Genomic DNA, 15,505 nt, shown 5'->3' on the forward strand with positions numbered 1-15,505 from the left:
TCAAATATTATCATTACTCTCTCTGTGTGTGTGTGTGTGTGTGTGTGTGTGTGTGTGTAGGGCACTCCTCTGAGCAGGGCGGATCTGAGAGCCGTCAACATTAACCTGTGTGACATGTGTGTGATCCTGTCAGCCAATCAGAACAACATCGATGATGCGTCTCTGCAGGACAAAGAGTGTATCCTCGCCTCGCTCAACATCAAGTCCATGCAGTTTGATGACAGTATAGGGCTTCTACAGGCCAACTCACAGGGTACACACACACACACACACACACACACGTACACAGCCCCACCACATGGGGGTAAATCTGGGATCTTCAGTGCACCTTCTGAGGGATCAGTAATAATTCCTTTTGTAGCGAGAAGATTTGGTCAGATTTCATTTCCTGGATCAGACTGATTCAGATTCTTTTTAGAGAAGGAGGGATTTTTTCAGAAGTCTTTTTTCAGCAGATGGGATCAGTCAGAATTCCATTGGCAGTGGAGGAGATTAGTCAGAATTTTTAGAGCAGTCGGGAATGGTCAGTTTTCCATTAGACTCAGGTGAGACTGGCCACATTTCCAGGGGATTAATCAGAGTTAGTAGGCATGAATCTAAAATAAAGTAAAGTACTAAAGTAAATCTGGGATCATCGAATGTCCAGATCAGTCACTGCACACAGATGTTCTCACTGGACCAAGAGCTACTGAGGGATCGGTAACAATTCCTACCAAAGCAATCAGGATTTTTCCGAGTTCATTTCAGAGTGGACAGATCAGTTAGGATTCCTTTTGGAGAGAATGGAACTAGACAGACAGGAGGGGTCAGTCATAATTCTTTTGGAAGTGTGTGAGATTGGAGCAGATGGGACTGTAAGGATTCTTTTTGTAGCAGCTGGGATTGGTCAGAATTCCTTTGGGAGCATGTGGGAATGACCAGAATTCCACTGGAAGCCAATGGGGATTGGTCAGCAGTCCTGTTGGAATAGGTGGGATTGGGATTAAAACCAGTCTCATCTCTAATATGAACCACTGATAGAAGGGGTGTGTGTGTGTGTGTGTGTGTGCGTGTGTGTGTTCAGGCTTCACTCCTCCTGGGATGGACCGCTCATCTCCTGAAAACAGTCCTGTTCATGGTCTGGAGAGACAAACTTCCATCAGCACTGGAGCTAACATTCCCATCATCACTGAGCTCGGTACACACACACACACACACACACACACACACCATCAGCACTGGAGCTAACATTCCCATCATCACTGAGCTCGGTACACACACACACACACACACACACACACACACACACCATCATCACGGGAGCTAACATTCCCATCATCACTGAGCTCGGTACACACACACACACACACACACACACACACACACACCATCATCACGGGAGCTAACATTCCCATCATCACTGAGCTCGGTACACACACACACACACACACACACACCATCAGCACTGGAGCTAACATTCCCATCATCACTGAGCTCGGTACACACACACACACACACACACACACACACACACACCATCAGCACTGGAGCTAACATTCCCATCATCACTGAGCTCGGTACACACACACACACACACACACACACACACACACACACCATCATCACGGGAGCTAACATTCCCATCATCACTGAGCTCGGTACACACACACACACACACACACACACACACACACACCATCAGCACTGGAGCTAACATTCCCATCATCACTGAGCTCGGTACACACACACACACACACACACACACACACACACCATCATCACGGGAGCTAACATTCCCATCATCACTGAGCTCGGTACACACACACACACACACACACACACACACACACCATCAGCACTGGAGCTAACATTCCCATCATCACTGAGCTCGGTACACACACACACACACACACACACACACACACACACACACACCATCAGCACTGGAGCTAACATTCCCATCATCACTGAGCTCGGTACACACACACACACACACACACACACACACACCATCAGCACTGGAGCTAACATTCCCATCATCACTGAGCTCGGTACACACACACACACACACACACACACACACCATCAGCACTGGAGCTAACATTCCCATCATCACTGAGCTCGGTACACACACACACACACACACACACACACACACACACACACACACCATCAGCACTGGAGCTAACATTCCCATCATCACTGAGCTCGGTACACACACACACACACACACACACACACACACCATCAGCACTGGAGCTAACATTCCCATCATCACTGAGCTCGGTACACACACACACACACACACACACACCATCAGCACTGGAGCAAACATTCCCATCATCACTGAGTTTTGTGTGTGTGTGTGTATGTGTGTGTGTGTGTGTGTGTGTTTTCTGTCTTTAGCTAAATCAGACAGGCTGCTGAACGCAGTATGTGTGAGACAGGACAAGAGCTGCGGAACCAACATTCCAATGATCACTGAACTGGGTAAGACACACACACACACACACACACCTTTAACTCAAATACATACATACATGCATGTATGCATGCACACTAACCCTCACATTTGTGTGTGTGTGTGTTAGTAAATGACTCCAATGTTCAGTTCCTGGATCAGGATGATGATGATGATCCAGACACTGAGCTCTACCTCACACAGCCCTTCGCCTGTGGAACCGCCTTCGCTGTCAGTGTGCTCGACTCCCTGATGAGTGCTGTGAGTAAATACACACACACACACAAATACACATAGGCATACACGCACACACACACATGTATACACATGCACATACACGCGCACACATTCACTCACATACACACACACGCATACACACATACACACACACACGTCTGTCCCAGCCCAGCAAGACCATAAGAGGGCATCTACGTCACATTACTCCAGCTTTTACTTGTCTGAAGGAAGCGGACACCTGGAGTGTGGCCAGCAATGCAGTATCTTGTTCCCAGTTACATACGTAACCTGGTGTAGATCCCTCTTGTACGCTGATGCTTTGAGAACGCCAAGACCAGCGCCACCCCACAACGGGAGATGTCTGTCTCAGAGGTGGTAAAAGGGCACAAACAATGCCAAGGTCCAGGTAAACCTGATAAGGGTGTGCAGAGAGGACCAACCCACTGCAGCACAAATATCCTGGAGGGGAACGTCCCTAGCCAAAGTGCTGGACAAGGCAATACACCTAGTGGAGTGAGCTCTAATCCCTAAAGGCCAAGCCACACTGCGCGCCTCAGAGGCCTAGGAGATAAGGCCTACCAGCATAAGATGCTACTTGGAGCTTTTGTTGAGGCCGCCGAAGAAGACGAAAAGGTAGAGGACTTAGACCACACTCAAGCAATGGATGTAAGTGCTGAGAACCCGAACTGGACACAGCAGGTGCAGTCTCTCCTGCTCCATTGACTCGTGGGGCAGAGGGCAGAAGGCCTGCAGAAAGACCGGACAGTTGGCTTATAGCAGAGCCATTTTCAGGGTTCAAAATTTTCGGGGATTCGACAGCACGAACACCACTGAGTGCTTTCTGTTAAGAATCAATTCAGTGGTACACCACTCATCATCGCCCACAACAATGTCCTCAGAGTCCCATGAAGACAATAATTCCTTGTTCAGGTCGGGAGAAAATGCAAAACGAGCTCCCAGAGCTGAAAAGGGGAAACCCGAGTCGGGACCCGAGACACTTGTCTGGAGAAAACAGCCAAGCTATAGTGGAGTTTACGGAGAGGAAAAGTTTCACAGTGTACACAGCCGACTCCCTCGAGAGCCGCGCGTGCATGCGCCGCTATCAAACAAACAACGCAGAAAAGTACCCCGTGATGTAGCAGGGCACGGAGCACACACTTTCTGAACATGTTCACCATCTTTCCTAATCTCCTTTTTCCCTGGTCTAGACAGACAGGACAATCAATCAACACAAACATACACAGAGTGCTTCCTGAAGACAAAGAAGCTGTAGATGTGATGTAGATGCCCTTTTATGGTCTTGTTGGTGCGCTTCTCTTTGTCACATGACCCACCTGAGCCAATAAATCAGCGTGATTTCACACACAACTTCCATATAGAATTCAATTCAGTTCAATTTATTTTGTATAGCACCTTTTACAATGAACATTGTCTCAAAGCAGCTTTACAAAAGAAGAAAACAGAGAAAGGGGAGGGGAAAAAATGAAAAATAATAATAAAAAATAAAAAATAAAAATAACTAATTAACTAGAAATAATAATAAATTATTAAATTCTATAATTAGACTATTTTATCCCTAATGAGAAGCCTGTGGCAACGGTGGCAAGGAAAAACTCCCTGGGATGGAAAGGAAGAAACCTTGAGAGGAACCAGGCTCAGAAGGGAACCCATCCTCATTTGGGTGACACTAAACAGAAAATAATGTAACTGTAACTGATTAATGTCCTTTCTACAACAGAAATCAATGACCATGAGGAACTATTAGGTCAGTGTAGTTTCTAAGGTCATTATAAACACTAGTTCTTTGCTGTCACTGGCTGACAGATGAAATGGCAGATCTGTGACGGTGTGAAAGTCCCCAAGTGTCTCTGTCCATGGCTGTCTCCTGGTCCACACAGATCCATCCACAGCATCTGTGGCACCATCACGCGGCGAGACTCCGACCAGGGGTAGGGCAGTGGTCACACTGGAAACTGGCAAACACTGGGAGCTCAGGAGTGGGGTGTATAGCTCCACAGAGAAGGTAGAGAGAGAAAGATATTAAGTATGATTCTGATCATGTGATGTTTAAAGACAGTGTAGAATTATGTGTAAAGTGCAGGCAGGGACTCCAGCAAGACTAGCTATGACATCATAACTAAAAGGGAGAGCCAGAAGGTCACAGACATGAAGGCTTCCCGGGATATAAAGCATCCAACCACTTCACAGTCAGTGACCTGAGCGACTTGTGAGGGTGGTAAGATGACAGCATCCAACACATCCCAGTCACCAAACACTCTATGACCATGAACCTTCCAGATCTGCTCCTTTACCTAAGAAAACTATACATTAAAAGCTCGACTAAACAAATGTGTCTTCAGCCTAGACTTAAACATTGAGACTGTGTCTGAATCCCCAACACTAATTGGAAGGCTGTTCCATAACTGTGGGGCTTTGAAAGAGAAAGCTCCGCCCCCTGCTGTAGCCTTTGCTACTTGAGGTACTACCAAGTAACCAGCACCCTTTGATCGGAGTAGGCGTGGTGGATCATAAAAGACTAAAAGATCGCTCAGGTACTGCGGCGCGAGACCATTTAGTGCTTTATAGGTCAGTAACAATATTTTATAATCAATGTGAAATCTGACTGGGAGCCAATGTAGTGTGGATAAAATAGGAGTGATGTGTTCATATCTTCTGGTTCTAGTTAGGACTCTAGCTGCTGCATTCTGGACTAACTGGAGCTTGTTTCTGCTCCTACTGGAACATCCAGACAGTAAGACATTACAATAATCCAACCTAGAGGTAACAAAAGCATGAACTAATTTTTCTGCATCATGAAGCGACAACATATTTCTTATCTTAGCAATATTCCTAAGATGGAAGAAGGCTACCCGAGTGATATTATCTACATGAGCTTCAAATGAAAGACCAGAGTCAATAATCACACCAAGATCTTTTACTGCTGGACAAGATGAAACCAAAAGACCATCCACCATTACTCTGTAATCAGAAAGCTCACTTCTAACTGCCTGTGGTCCTAGTACAAGCACCTCTGTCTTGTCCGAATTAAGCAGGAGGAAGTTAGTGGCCATCCAGTGTCTAATGTCCTTTACACATTCTTCTATCTTAATAAGCTGGTGTCTCTCATCTGATTTAGAATGAAACATATAGCTGTGTGTCATCGGCATAACAGTGGAAGCTAATACCATGTTTATGAATAATTACACCAAGGGGTAACATATATAGGGAGAAAAGCAGTGGGCCTAAGACAGAACCTTGTGGAACACCGAACATAACCTTGGTATGCATGGAGAAGTGACCATCTAGATCTACAAACTGATAACGGTCAGTCAAATAAGACCTGAGCCAGGAGAGGGCTGTTCCTTTAACACCAACATGTTCTAGTCTATCAAGTAGAACAGTGTGGTCAATGGTGTCAAAAGCTGCACTAAGATCCAGTAACACCAGTAGGGAGACACAACCCTGATCAGAGGTCAGTAACAGGTCATTGACCACTTTAACCAGTGCTGTCTCTGTGCTATGATGAGGCCTAAATCCTGACTGATACATTTCATAAATGTTATTTCTATGCAGGTCTGAACATAACTGCTGTGCTACAGCCTTTTCTAGGATCTTGGAGATAAAGGGCAGGTTTGATATCGGTCTATAGTTGGACAGCTGACCGGGGTCGAGGTCTGGTTTTTTAATCAAGGGTTTGATAACTGCTAGCTTAAAAGATTTAGGCACATAGCCAGTGCTTAGAGAAGAATTAATTACTTTTAGAAGGGGTTCAGTAGCTACTGGTAATATCTGTTTAAGGAAAGATGTGGGTAAAGGATCTAGGATGCAGGTAGAAGATTTTGAAGAAGAAATTAGTGAAATTAGATCAGGCTCTTGAAGTGGAGTGAAGCACTCTAAGCTCTGATCAGAAATAGTTATATTATCTAAAGGATTATCTATCAAATAATTTGGTTTTAAATTAATAGTCTGAATTTTTTGCCTGATATTGTCAGTTTTTTCATTGAAAAAATTCATGAAGTCATTGCTGCTAAATGTAGATGGTGTGCGCTTTTCTACAGTGGTTTTACTCCTAGTTAGTTTTGCTACAGTGCTAAATAAAAGAAGCGTTCCCATAGCATCAGCCGTGACGCAGTGTGGAGTTCTACTGAAAGGAACTCTCACACTCCCTCACACACACACACAAACACTTGCACACACACACACACTGCTTACTAAGGTTCAGGAACTAAACACTGATCAACAGCTACCTTTACATGGTTCTCCTCTGAGTTAGAGAATTCATTGATTCCGATGTTGTGTAAAAACTGTATGTCAGTAAGATTTGTGTGTGTTTTGTGTGTCTTGTGTGTTTAGACATACTTTAATGACAACATCCTGACATTAATAAGGACGTTAGTGACGGGTGGAGCCACTCCTGAGCTGGAGGGGTTGTTAGCGGAGGAGAACGCACTGCGCGGGGGCTACAGCGACACACACACACTCGCCAACAGGGACCGGTGTCGAGTGGCGCAGCTCGCCCTGTACGACGGGCCGTTCGCCCAGCTGGGGGTAAGACCGTACACACACACACACACACACACATGTAAACACTAAGCTATGGAGTGTAAGTGTGTGTGTTTTGTGGCTTGTTGCAGGAAGGTGGGTGTTACGGTGATTTATTCTGTAAAGCGTTAAAGACCTACAACATGCTGTGTTTCGGGATTTACCGATTAAGAGACGCTCACCTGAGTATACCGAGTCAGTGCACCAAACGGTGAGCTACACACACACACACACACACACACATACACCAGAGACATGAGCTTCTCTCATCAGTTTCTCATCTGAGTATGAAATAATTATTTTGATCTGAGGATTTTTATGTATTGTTTACACTGTGTTTATTATTATTATTATTATTGTTGTTGTTGTTATTATTATTGTTATTATTATTAAGAGTGTAATGTTTCTTATTACTGAATTTTAATTTCTGTGTGTATGTGCATGCATGTGTGTGTGTGTGTGTGTGTGTGTGTTAGCTATGTGATCACCAATCCTCCGTACGAGTTTGAGTTGGTCCCCACAGACCTGATCTTCTGTCTGATGCAGTTTGATCACAACGCGGCTCAGTGTCGCTCCACGCTCTCACACTCCTCACACTCCTCACACTCCTCCAGTAAGAAAAGCTCCTCAGTGCACTCCATCAGCGCCAAACACACCAAGAGCCGAGAGCCACGAGACAAACCCAAGTACGTTCCCCTTTAACACACACACACACTGTGTCTCTTTCCCTCTCTCTCTCTGTCTCTCTCTCTCTCTCTCTCTCTCTCTCTCTCTCTGTGTAGTGTTGTTTCCATCCATCTGTTTGCATCTAAATGTAGAAATATCAGAGATTATGCCTCAGTATCAGTCTCTCAGTAAGTCTGGGGCTTCATGTGGAAGTGTGATGATGAAACTCTGTCTGGAGTAAACAACAGTTCAGTATTTAGAGCTGCACACCACTGTACTAAACACCGGCGTTTTCATGCCATATTGAAATATCTCTCTAAACAAGTCGCTCAGTTATAGAATAAACAGTCCATAATAACTAGACTACCTTTAAATCTGCACTTCACTGCCCCCTGCTGGTCATGTCCAGCTGTCTTTAAATCCCCGTGTTGCTTCTAAATGTGTCTGGAGATGAACCGAAAATCATTCACATGTATTAAAAAGATTAAAGTGTTTTATCTTAAACTTTCTCAAACTTCTTGCTACACAGAAGAAAAAATATTATCAGGACACTAAACAGATCTTTTTTTGTGAGCATGTGTTTACTTTAAAACTCTTTTACATAAATTCAGAAGAATAGTGTTGGGGATTTTCTACTCACAAGAAAATCCTGTGAACATTGTTGCTAGGCAACCGGGACATGTGGACATCAAACATGGTTTGATGCTAAACGCTAAAGCTAACCATGTAGCTAAGTGTGATGTGCACACACGCCATCTCCATGGAAATGAAACGGAATCATCCGGTATCTCGACATTTACCTCAGACGTGATGTTAAAGCTCTAACCAAAAGCTTCTATGTCGCTGAAACCACGCTAGTTACACTTAGCATCAAATTAAGTGCCAAACAAGCCTCAGTACTGAGACACTGAGAAATCCAGCTACAGGAGGTGGCTTGTTGTCATAGTAACAGGGAAAGTCTTGCTGTGGCTACGTTTCTCAGCGGACTAAACACTGAAGTTAGCGACGTAGCTAGCTGTGAAGAAGCTGTTCAAACCTGTGTGCAGACACAATAAGCGTGGAACTGACACTGAGTCCAAAACGTCGACATTTACATCAGATGTGTTGTTAAACTGCTAACAACTTCAAACATTTAATGCTAAGTTCTCCCGTATGTCTACACTTAACCTAGTTACGCTTAGCATCAATGGCTAAAGATGCCTCTGTACACGTGGTCATGGTAACAGGGAAAGCTGTGTCATGGCGTGTGGTAAATCCTGCAATATTTAGTGCAGTCGTGTGTGGTTTTGGATGTGAAAACGTGTGGCGCTTTTTGATGACATCATCTCTCTTCTCTAAACGGATACTGAATATAACAGCAGCTGATGGAAACAAAACACCATGAAAAGAATTTCTGACATCTGAATGAAATTGGTGCCTGTGTGTGTGTGTGTGTGTGTGTGTGTGTGTGTTCAGTCTGGACGTGCTGTTTGCTTCAGAACTTCACATCAGTCACACACACACACACACACACACACACACACACACACACACACACACACACACACCCACCCACCTCTGTGTTTCTTTGTTTTGTGTTAGAGCCATAGTTTATGTTAAAAGGGATGTGTTTGTGTTACAATGATTTGGGTTGCTATGGAAACAGAGATCATTTTGCACTGAAACTGCACTTTAAGCCTCTCATAGCAGCGTGTTGGAGAACATCTCCTCATTCCACCTGGCCTTTCTCCATCTTCTGCCATGTGCCCAGCTTCATGTCTCTCCACATGAGCATTCTGTTACACTCCCACGTCTTTAACACCTCCATAAACATAAACAACAACAACAACACAACAGTATGGTAATGTTGATTATTTTCCTCTGTCATCACATCCGCACGTTTTATTCCTTTTATACTACTGCATTTTTTATTTATTAAAGAACGAGATGTTAAACTTTTTTTGTTTATATTTAAAGCTGTAGAAGCTCAGTGAAGTTCCAGTTCTCCCGTGTAAACACTCGTCCCCTCAGCTGTACACACTCGTCCCCTCAGCTGTACACACTCGTCCCCTCAGCTGTACACACTCGTCCCCTCAGCTGTACACACTCGTCCCTTCAGCTGTACACACTCGTCCCCTCAGCTGTACACACTCGTCCCTTCAGCTGTACACACTCGTCCCTTCAGCTGTACACACTCGTCCCCTCAGCTGTACACACTCGTCCCCTCAGCTGTACACACTCGTCCCTTCAGCTGTACACACTCGTCCCCTCAGCTGTACACACTCGTCCCCTCAGCTGTACACACTCGTCCCCTCAGCTGTACACACTCGTCCCTTCAGCTGTACACACTCGTCCCCTCAGCTGTACACACTCGTCCCCTCAGCTGTACACACTCGTCCCCTCAGCTGTACACACTCGTCCCTTCAGCTGTACACACTCGTCCCCTCAGCTGTACACACTCGTCCCCTCAGCTGTACACACTCGTCCCTTCAGCTGTACACACTCGTCCCCTCAGCTGTACACACTCGTCCCCTCAGCTGTACACACTCGTCCCTTCAGCTGTACACACTCGTCCCTTCAGCAGTCTCTCTCTGTTCTCTCCTCAAGTTAATAAGAGAAAAAAGTCACAGCTAGTCATGTTACCATAGCAACTCCTGTGTCCTGAAGATGTGGAGAACTTCACCTCAGACTGATACACAGAACACGTTTTATACAATTTTAATGTGGAGCTTCTGTCTGTTAGAAAATTAATCTCCATCTTCCGACCAATCAGAGGCCTTTACTGTGTCCACTCATCCTCCTCATCCTCATCCCCCTCACATCACCCCCTACTGCTTAGGAGACACCGCAAACTTTTAAGGCAACAGTGTGTGGAATTCTAACCAAAACTCTAATCACAACTCTAATCACAACTCAGAAACTCTAACCAGGAACTCTAACCAAAACTGTAACCAGAACTTTGGAACTCTTATCAGTACTGTAACCAGAACTCTAATCAGAACTCAGGAACTCTAACCAGAACTCTGACCGAAATCCTAATCAGAAATCTAATAGGAACTCTAACCAGGAATTTTGACAAGAACTCTAAATAGGAACTCTAAAAAGGAGCTCTTATCAGGAACTGTATTCAGGAACTCTGAGCAGGAGGAGTGAATGTGAAACATGTTCCTCAGCTCAGGGTGTGATCTGGGTTCTGCTCCTCCTCAACTCCTCATGAACACAGTGAGATGGTTATCTAGCTGGGTTCCAGAGTGTGCCAAGTAACTCATGTCTGATCTCTCAGATTAGACCTCTGCTCCATCTCACACTTCACTATTCTATCAGAATATTCATCAGTGTCCCTCTGTTCCCATCACTAACGTCATAAACACTGCAGTCACATGACCAAAATCTGACCTCTGATTGGTCTGACACGTGTGGAGCCCAATGCAGAGTAAACTTTTAAGAACCCTTAAATGTTTTCTATCAGACAGGGAACTAAGCAGAACCCAAAGCTGTCCAGAGAGCCATTCTAGAACTGTGTGTTAAAGAAGGCTGTACTGTATATACTGTACTCTCATAAATATTCGGAACCCTTAAAGGTTCTCTGTTCCTCTGAGGGAATCTTCACAGCTACTGCATTAAACATTACAGTGAAGTGTTTCATAGCAGAAAATCTAGAACCCTTTCTAAAACTAAGAATCCTTAAAAAACCTTGAAACCTTAAAACCTTGAAATTCCTAAAACCTTTCTAAAGTCTTTTGGTCTTCAAAGGCTTTCTTGGACAATGAAAGGTTCTTAACCTCCTAAAAGGAACCTTCTGTGATAAACACTCAGTTCATTGAGGTATTCTTCTTCCTTTCAGAAACAGGTTCTGTTAGAGGGTTCTGTAATAACTGAAGGTCCAGTTTGTAATGAAGTGTTCTTAACTTCTAAAAACTCCTTCTGTCCTCTTGTAGGGTTCTGTGTAGAAGCTTTTAGGACATAGTCCTTCCAGCTGTTAGGAAGAGCTCGCTCTAGAACACTGGAAGTGAAGGAAGAGGTTCTAAGTTCTTTGTAAAAATGGGTTCTACTCGAAACAGTTCCTGGTTAGGAAAAGCCTTAACTGCTCTTTTATACAGTAGAACCCTATGGAGAACCAGTAAGGGTTCTAGTTTTTTTTATTGAAGATTCATTCACATTCCTGATGTTGCCTGATAAAGTGAGCAGCGTGTCACAAGCCTCATGAACAGAACTTTATTATTTAATCACACACACAGGCACAGTGTCTGTGCGTGAGAACCGAGACGGAACTCCATTCCTGCACCATCAGCAGCTTCCTGCCCTCAGGTGGAACCTCCCTCATGCTAGAACCCACTTTATTCTGTTTAAAGAGTGACTGATGTTAAGGTTCTGATAATAAACACACACACACACACGTCATTAAACTGGGTTGTTTATGTTTTAACAGTTGCTGAGCGATTGTGGACAGTGTCTATGGTTAGTAAGTTGGACTTTCGGATATTTTCTCACTTTTATTCATCTCTCTCTCCCTCATGTCCTGGTTCAGATGAAGCCCCGCCCCTTTTCCCCCTCTTACGAATGTTAACTTCAGTATTTTGAAGCTTGTCTCTAAATGACAGTAAAATGTTTCAAATGTTGTACTGTAAATGCTCTAATCTGTAAGAAACCATTGTTCATAGTCCTGTGTGTATAATATTATTATTATTATTATTATTATTATTACTATTATTATTATTATTATTATTATTATTATTAATATTAGAAATCCTGGACCAAAGTACTGATTTTTTTTGTTTATTTTTTGTTTTGGGATATTATAAATCATGTAAAAATATTACAGATATTATGAGGAAATAAATAATATGCTCTTAATAATATTACCTTAATAAAGTAATCCTAATAAAAAGAGCTTTTTTCTGTATTAAAGCCACGAGCAGAGCTTCATTGCAGCACAGAGCAGTGATTCAGTTCTTATTTATTATTTTCTCATAACACTCATTAATATCTTTAAAAAGGAACCGTTTATAATTCCAGCGTAAAACCCGGGACTCTAGTGGAATGATCTCAAAAACTAAAACTCAAAACCATGAGAAATGTTTTAGATATTCCATCAGGGAAGATCCTGAGTCACTGAAGCCAAATTGATTCATTTTGATTCTTTTGAATCAGAATCATTTGAGAGATTGATTCTTTTTGGAACATGTTTCTAATACAGTTTAGATTCCTAGTGTAAAGTTCAGGCACACACCAGTTCTTTACTGTTTCTCTGAAGGACTTGGTTCCATTTAGTTCTGAAATATTCAAGGATCCTATTAAAAGGGTTTGTTTTCTCTGAAGCAGATCCACTAGAGTCCTGTAGAACCTCCTGAGTGTTACTGTGTTTCCTGCTTTGGAACACACCTGATTGCTGTTCTTCAGCAGAACATGGGCGTGTGTGTGTGTGTGTGTGTGTGTGTGTGTGTAGCAGGAAATACATCAACACAGAACTGGAGAAATAAAGGTTCCACACACAGTTTTATTAGAAATGTAGTGAAGGTGGAAAGAAACCGGACTCACAGAGTTTCTTTTCTCTAAAGTGCACCATGGATGAGTTGAGGGTCACAGGTATGAACACACACACACACACACACACACACACACACATGCATGGAACCCCTGTGCTGATGAAGCTTTGGGTTCAGAGTGAAGAACAGATGCATTCAGTCTTTTGCTTTTGATCCTGAAAGCAAAGTTCTGGTGACTGCATCAGAACCCAACTCCTGGTTTGAATTGCTAGATGCTAGCCATGCTAAATGCTAGTCATGCTAGATGCTAGTCTTGCTAGATGCTAACTGGCCCTAGCATTTGGTGCTGGACGGTTTGATTTGTTTGCTGGACTCTGCACTTCCTGCATGGGGTTTTGCTTCACAGCTTACTGAATTTTCCGGATCTTTAACTTAAATCTCATGTTTTATATAAACTGCTTGGAGTCTCAGACCCGAGTCTGGAATTTCCTCTGAGACGAGTCAGTGGAGTCGTTACGGTCCCTGTGTCTGCCTTTATTATTCTGAAAAAAAAAAATTCAGAAAAACACTTTTGTTTCTCACAAAAACAGGAAAATTAAATTAAAGCACAAAAATGATTAATATAAATAATGATTTCAATAAAATAAAATACTAATGTTTCATTATTTTAAAGGATTTCAGCACAGAAATATTTATGAATCCAAATCCATTTTAAAGCCTCAAATCTTTCTGAACATCTGGATTTGGACTTTATTTATTGGTTGGTTTGTTTATTAATTTATTTATTTATTAAAGAACTAAACTAAAACTAAATGTATTGAATGAATAAAGGCAGCGTACACCGAGCATCACTGATCACCATCACCTCCAGTTCTGCACATCTGTACTGTTAAAGATGAAAAGACTCTGAGTGAGAGAATAGATGAGGAGATGGATGTGAGATGGATGTGAGATGGATGAGGAGATGGATGTGAGGTGGATGAGGAGATGGATGAGGAGATGGATGTGAGATGGATGAGGAGATGGATGTGAGGTGGATGAGGAGATGGATGTGAGATGGATGTGAGGTGGATGAGGAGATGGATGTGAGATGGATGAGAGGATAGATGAGAGGATGGATGAGAGATGGATGAGGAGATGGATATGAGATGGATGTGAGGTGGATGAGGAGATGGATGTGAGATGGATGAGAGGATAGATGAGAGGATGGATGAGAGATGGATGAGGAGATAGATGTGAGGTGGATGAGGAGATGGATGTGAGGTGGATGAGGAGATGGATGTGAGGTGGATGAGGAGATGGATGAGGAGATGGATGTGAGGTGGATGAGGAGATGGATGTGAGATGGATGAGGAGATGGATGAGGAGATGGATGTGAGATGGATGAGGAGATGGATGAGGAGATGGATGTGAGGTGGATGAGGAGATGGATGTGAGATGGATGAGGAGATGGATGAGGAGATGGATGTGAGGTGGATGAGGAGATGGATGTGAGGTGGATGAGGAGATGGATGGGGAGATGGATGTGAGGTGGATGAGGAGATGGATGTGAGGTGGATGAGGAGATGGATGTGAGGTGGATGAGGAGATGGATGTGAGAAGGATGAGGAGATGGATGAGGAGATGGATGAGGAGATGGATGTGAGATGGATGAGGAGATGGATGTGAGATGGATGTGAGATGGATGTGAGATGGATGTGAGATGGATGAGGAGATGGATGAGGAGATGGATGGGGAGATGGATGGGGAGATGGATGTGAGGTGGATGAGGAGATGGATGTGAGGTGGATGAGGAGATGGATGTGAGAAGGATGAGGAGATGGATGAGGAGATGGATGTGAGATGGATGAGGAGATGGATGTGAGATGGATGTGAGATGGATGTGAGATGGATGAGGAGATGGATGTGAGATGGATGAGGAGATGGATGGGGAGATGGATGTGAGGTGGATGAGGAGATGGATGTGAGAAGGATGAGGAGATGGATGTGAGATGGATGAGGAGATGGATGTGAGGTGGATGAGGAGATGGATGTGAGATGGATGAGGAGATGGATGTGAGGTGGATGAGGAGATGGATGTGAGATGGATGAGGAGATGGATGGGGAGATGGATGAGGAGATGGATGAGGAGATGGATGTGAGATGGATGAGGAGA

The 15,505-nt window shown here is 43.7% G+C and overlaps 1 protein-coding gene across 13 annotated transcripts in view; it reads left to right on the forward strand.

Annotated features, from left to right (window-relative positions):
* The window catches only part of LOC131363819 (calcium-activated potassium channel subunit alpha-1-like), a 153,601-nt gene that overhangs the window by 132,803 nt on the left and 5,293 nt on the right, over positions 1–15,505 (forward strand). For 7 of the 13 annotated variants that reach the window (XM_058406722.1, XM_058406723.1, XM_058406730.1 and 4 more), the window contains 7 exons: positions 61–253; positions 1,064–1,177; positions 2,386–2,469; positions 2,571–2,701; positions 7,031–7,225; positions 7,312–7,430; positions 7,696–7,905. In XM_058406722.1, coding sequence (XP_058262705.1) covers positions 61–253; positions 1,064–1,177; positions 2,386–2,469; positions 2,571–2,701; positions 7,031–7,225; positions 7,312–7,430; positions 7,696–7,905 — 1,046 coding nt within the window. Of the gene's footprint in view, positions 1–60; positions 254–1,063; positions 1,178–2,385; positions 2,470–2,570; positions 2,702–7,030; positions 7,226–7,311; positions 7,431–7,695; positions 13,388–13,422; positions 13,451–15,505 lie in introns of those variants that run through there. The other 6 variants (XR_009206382.1, XR_009206383.1, XR_009206380.1 and 3 more) reach the window with 4 other exon arrangements.

The sequence above is a fragment of the Hemibagrus wyckioides genome, linkage group LG13 (genome assembly GCF_019097595.1).
Source record: "Hemibagrus wyckioides isolate EC202008001 linkage group LG13, SWU_Hwy_1.0, whole genome shotgun sequence".
Lineage (NCBI taxonomy): Eukaryota > Metazoa > Chordata > Actinopteri > Siluriformes > Bagridae > Hemibagrus > Hemibagrus wyckioides.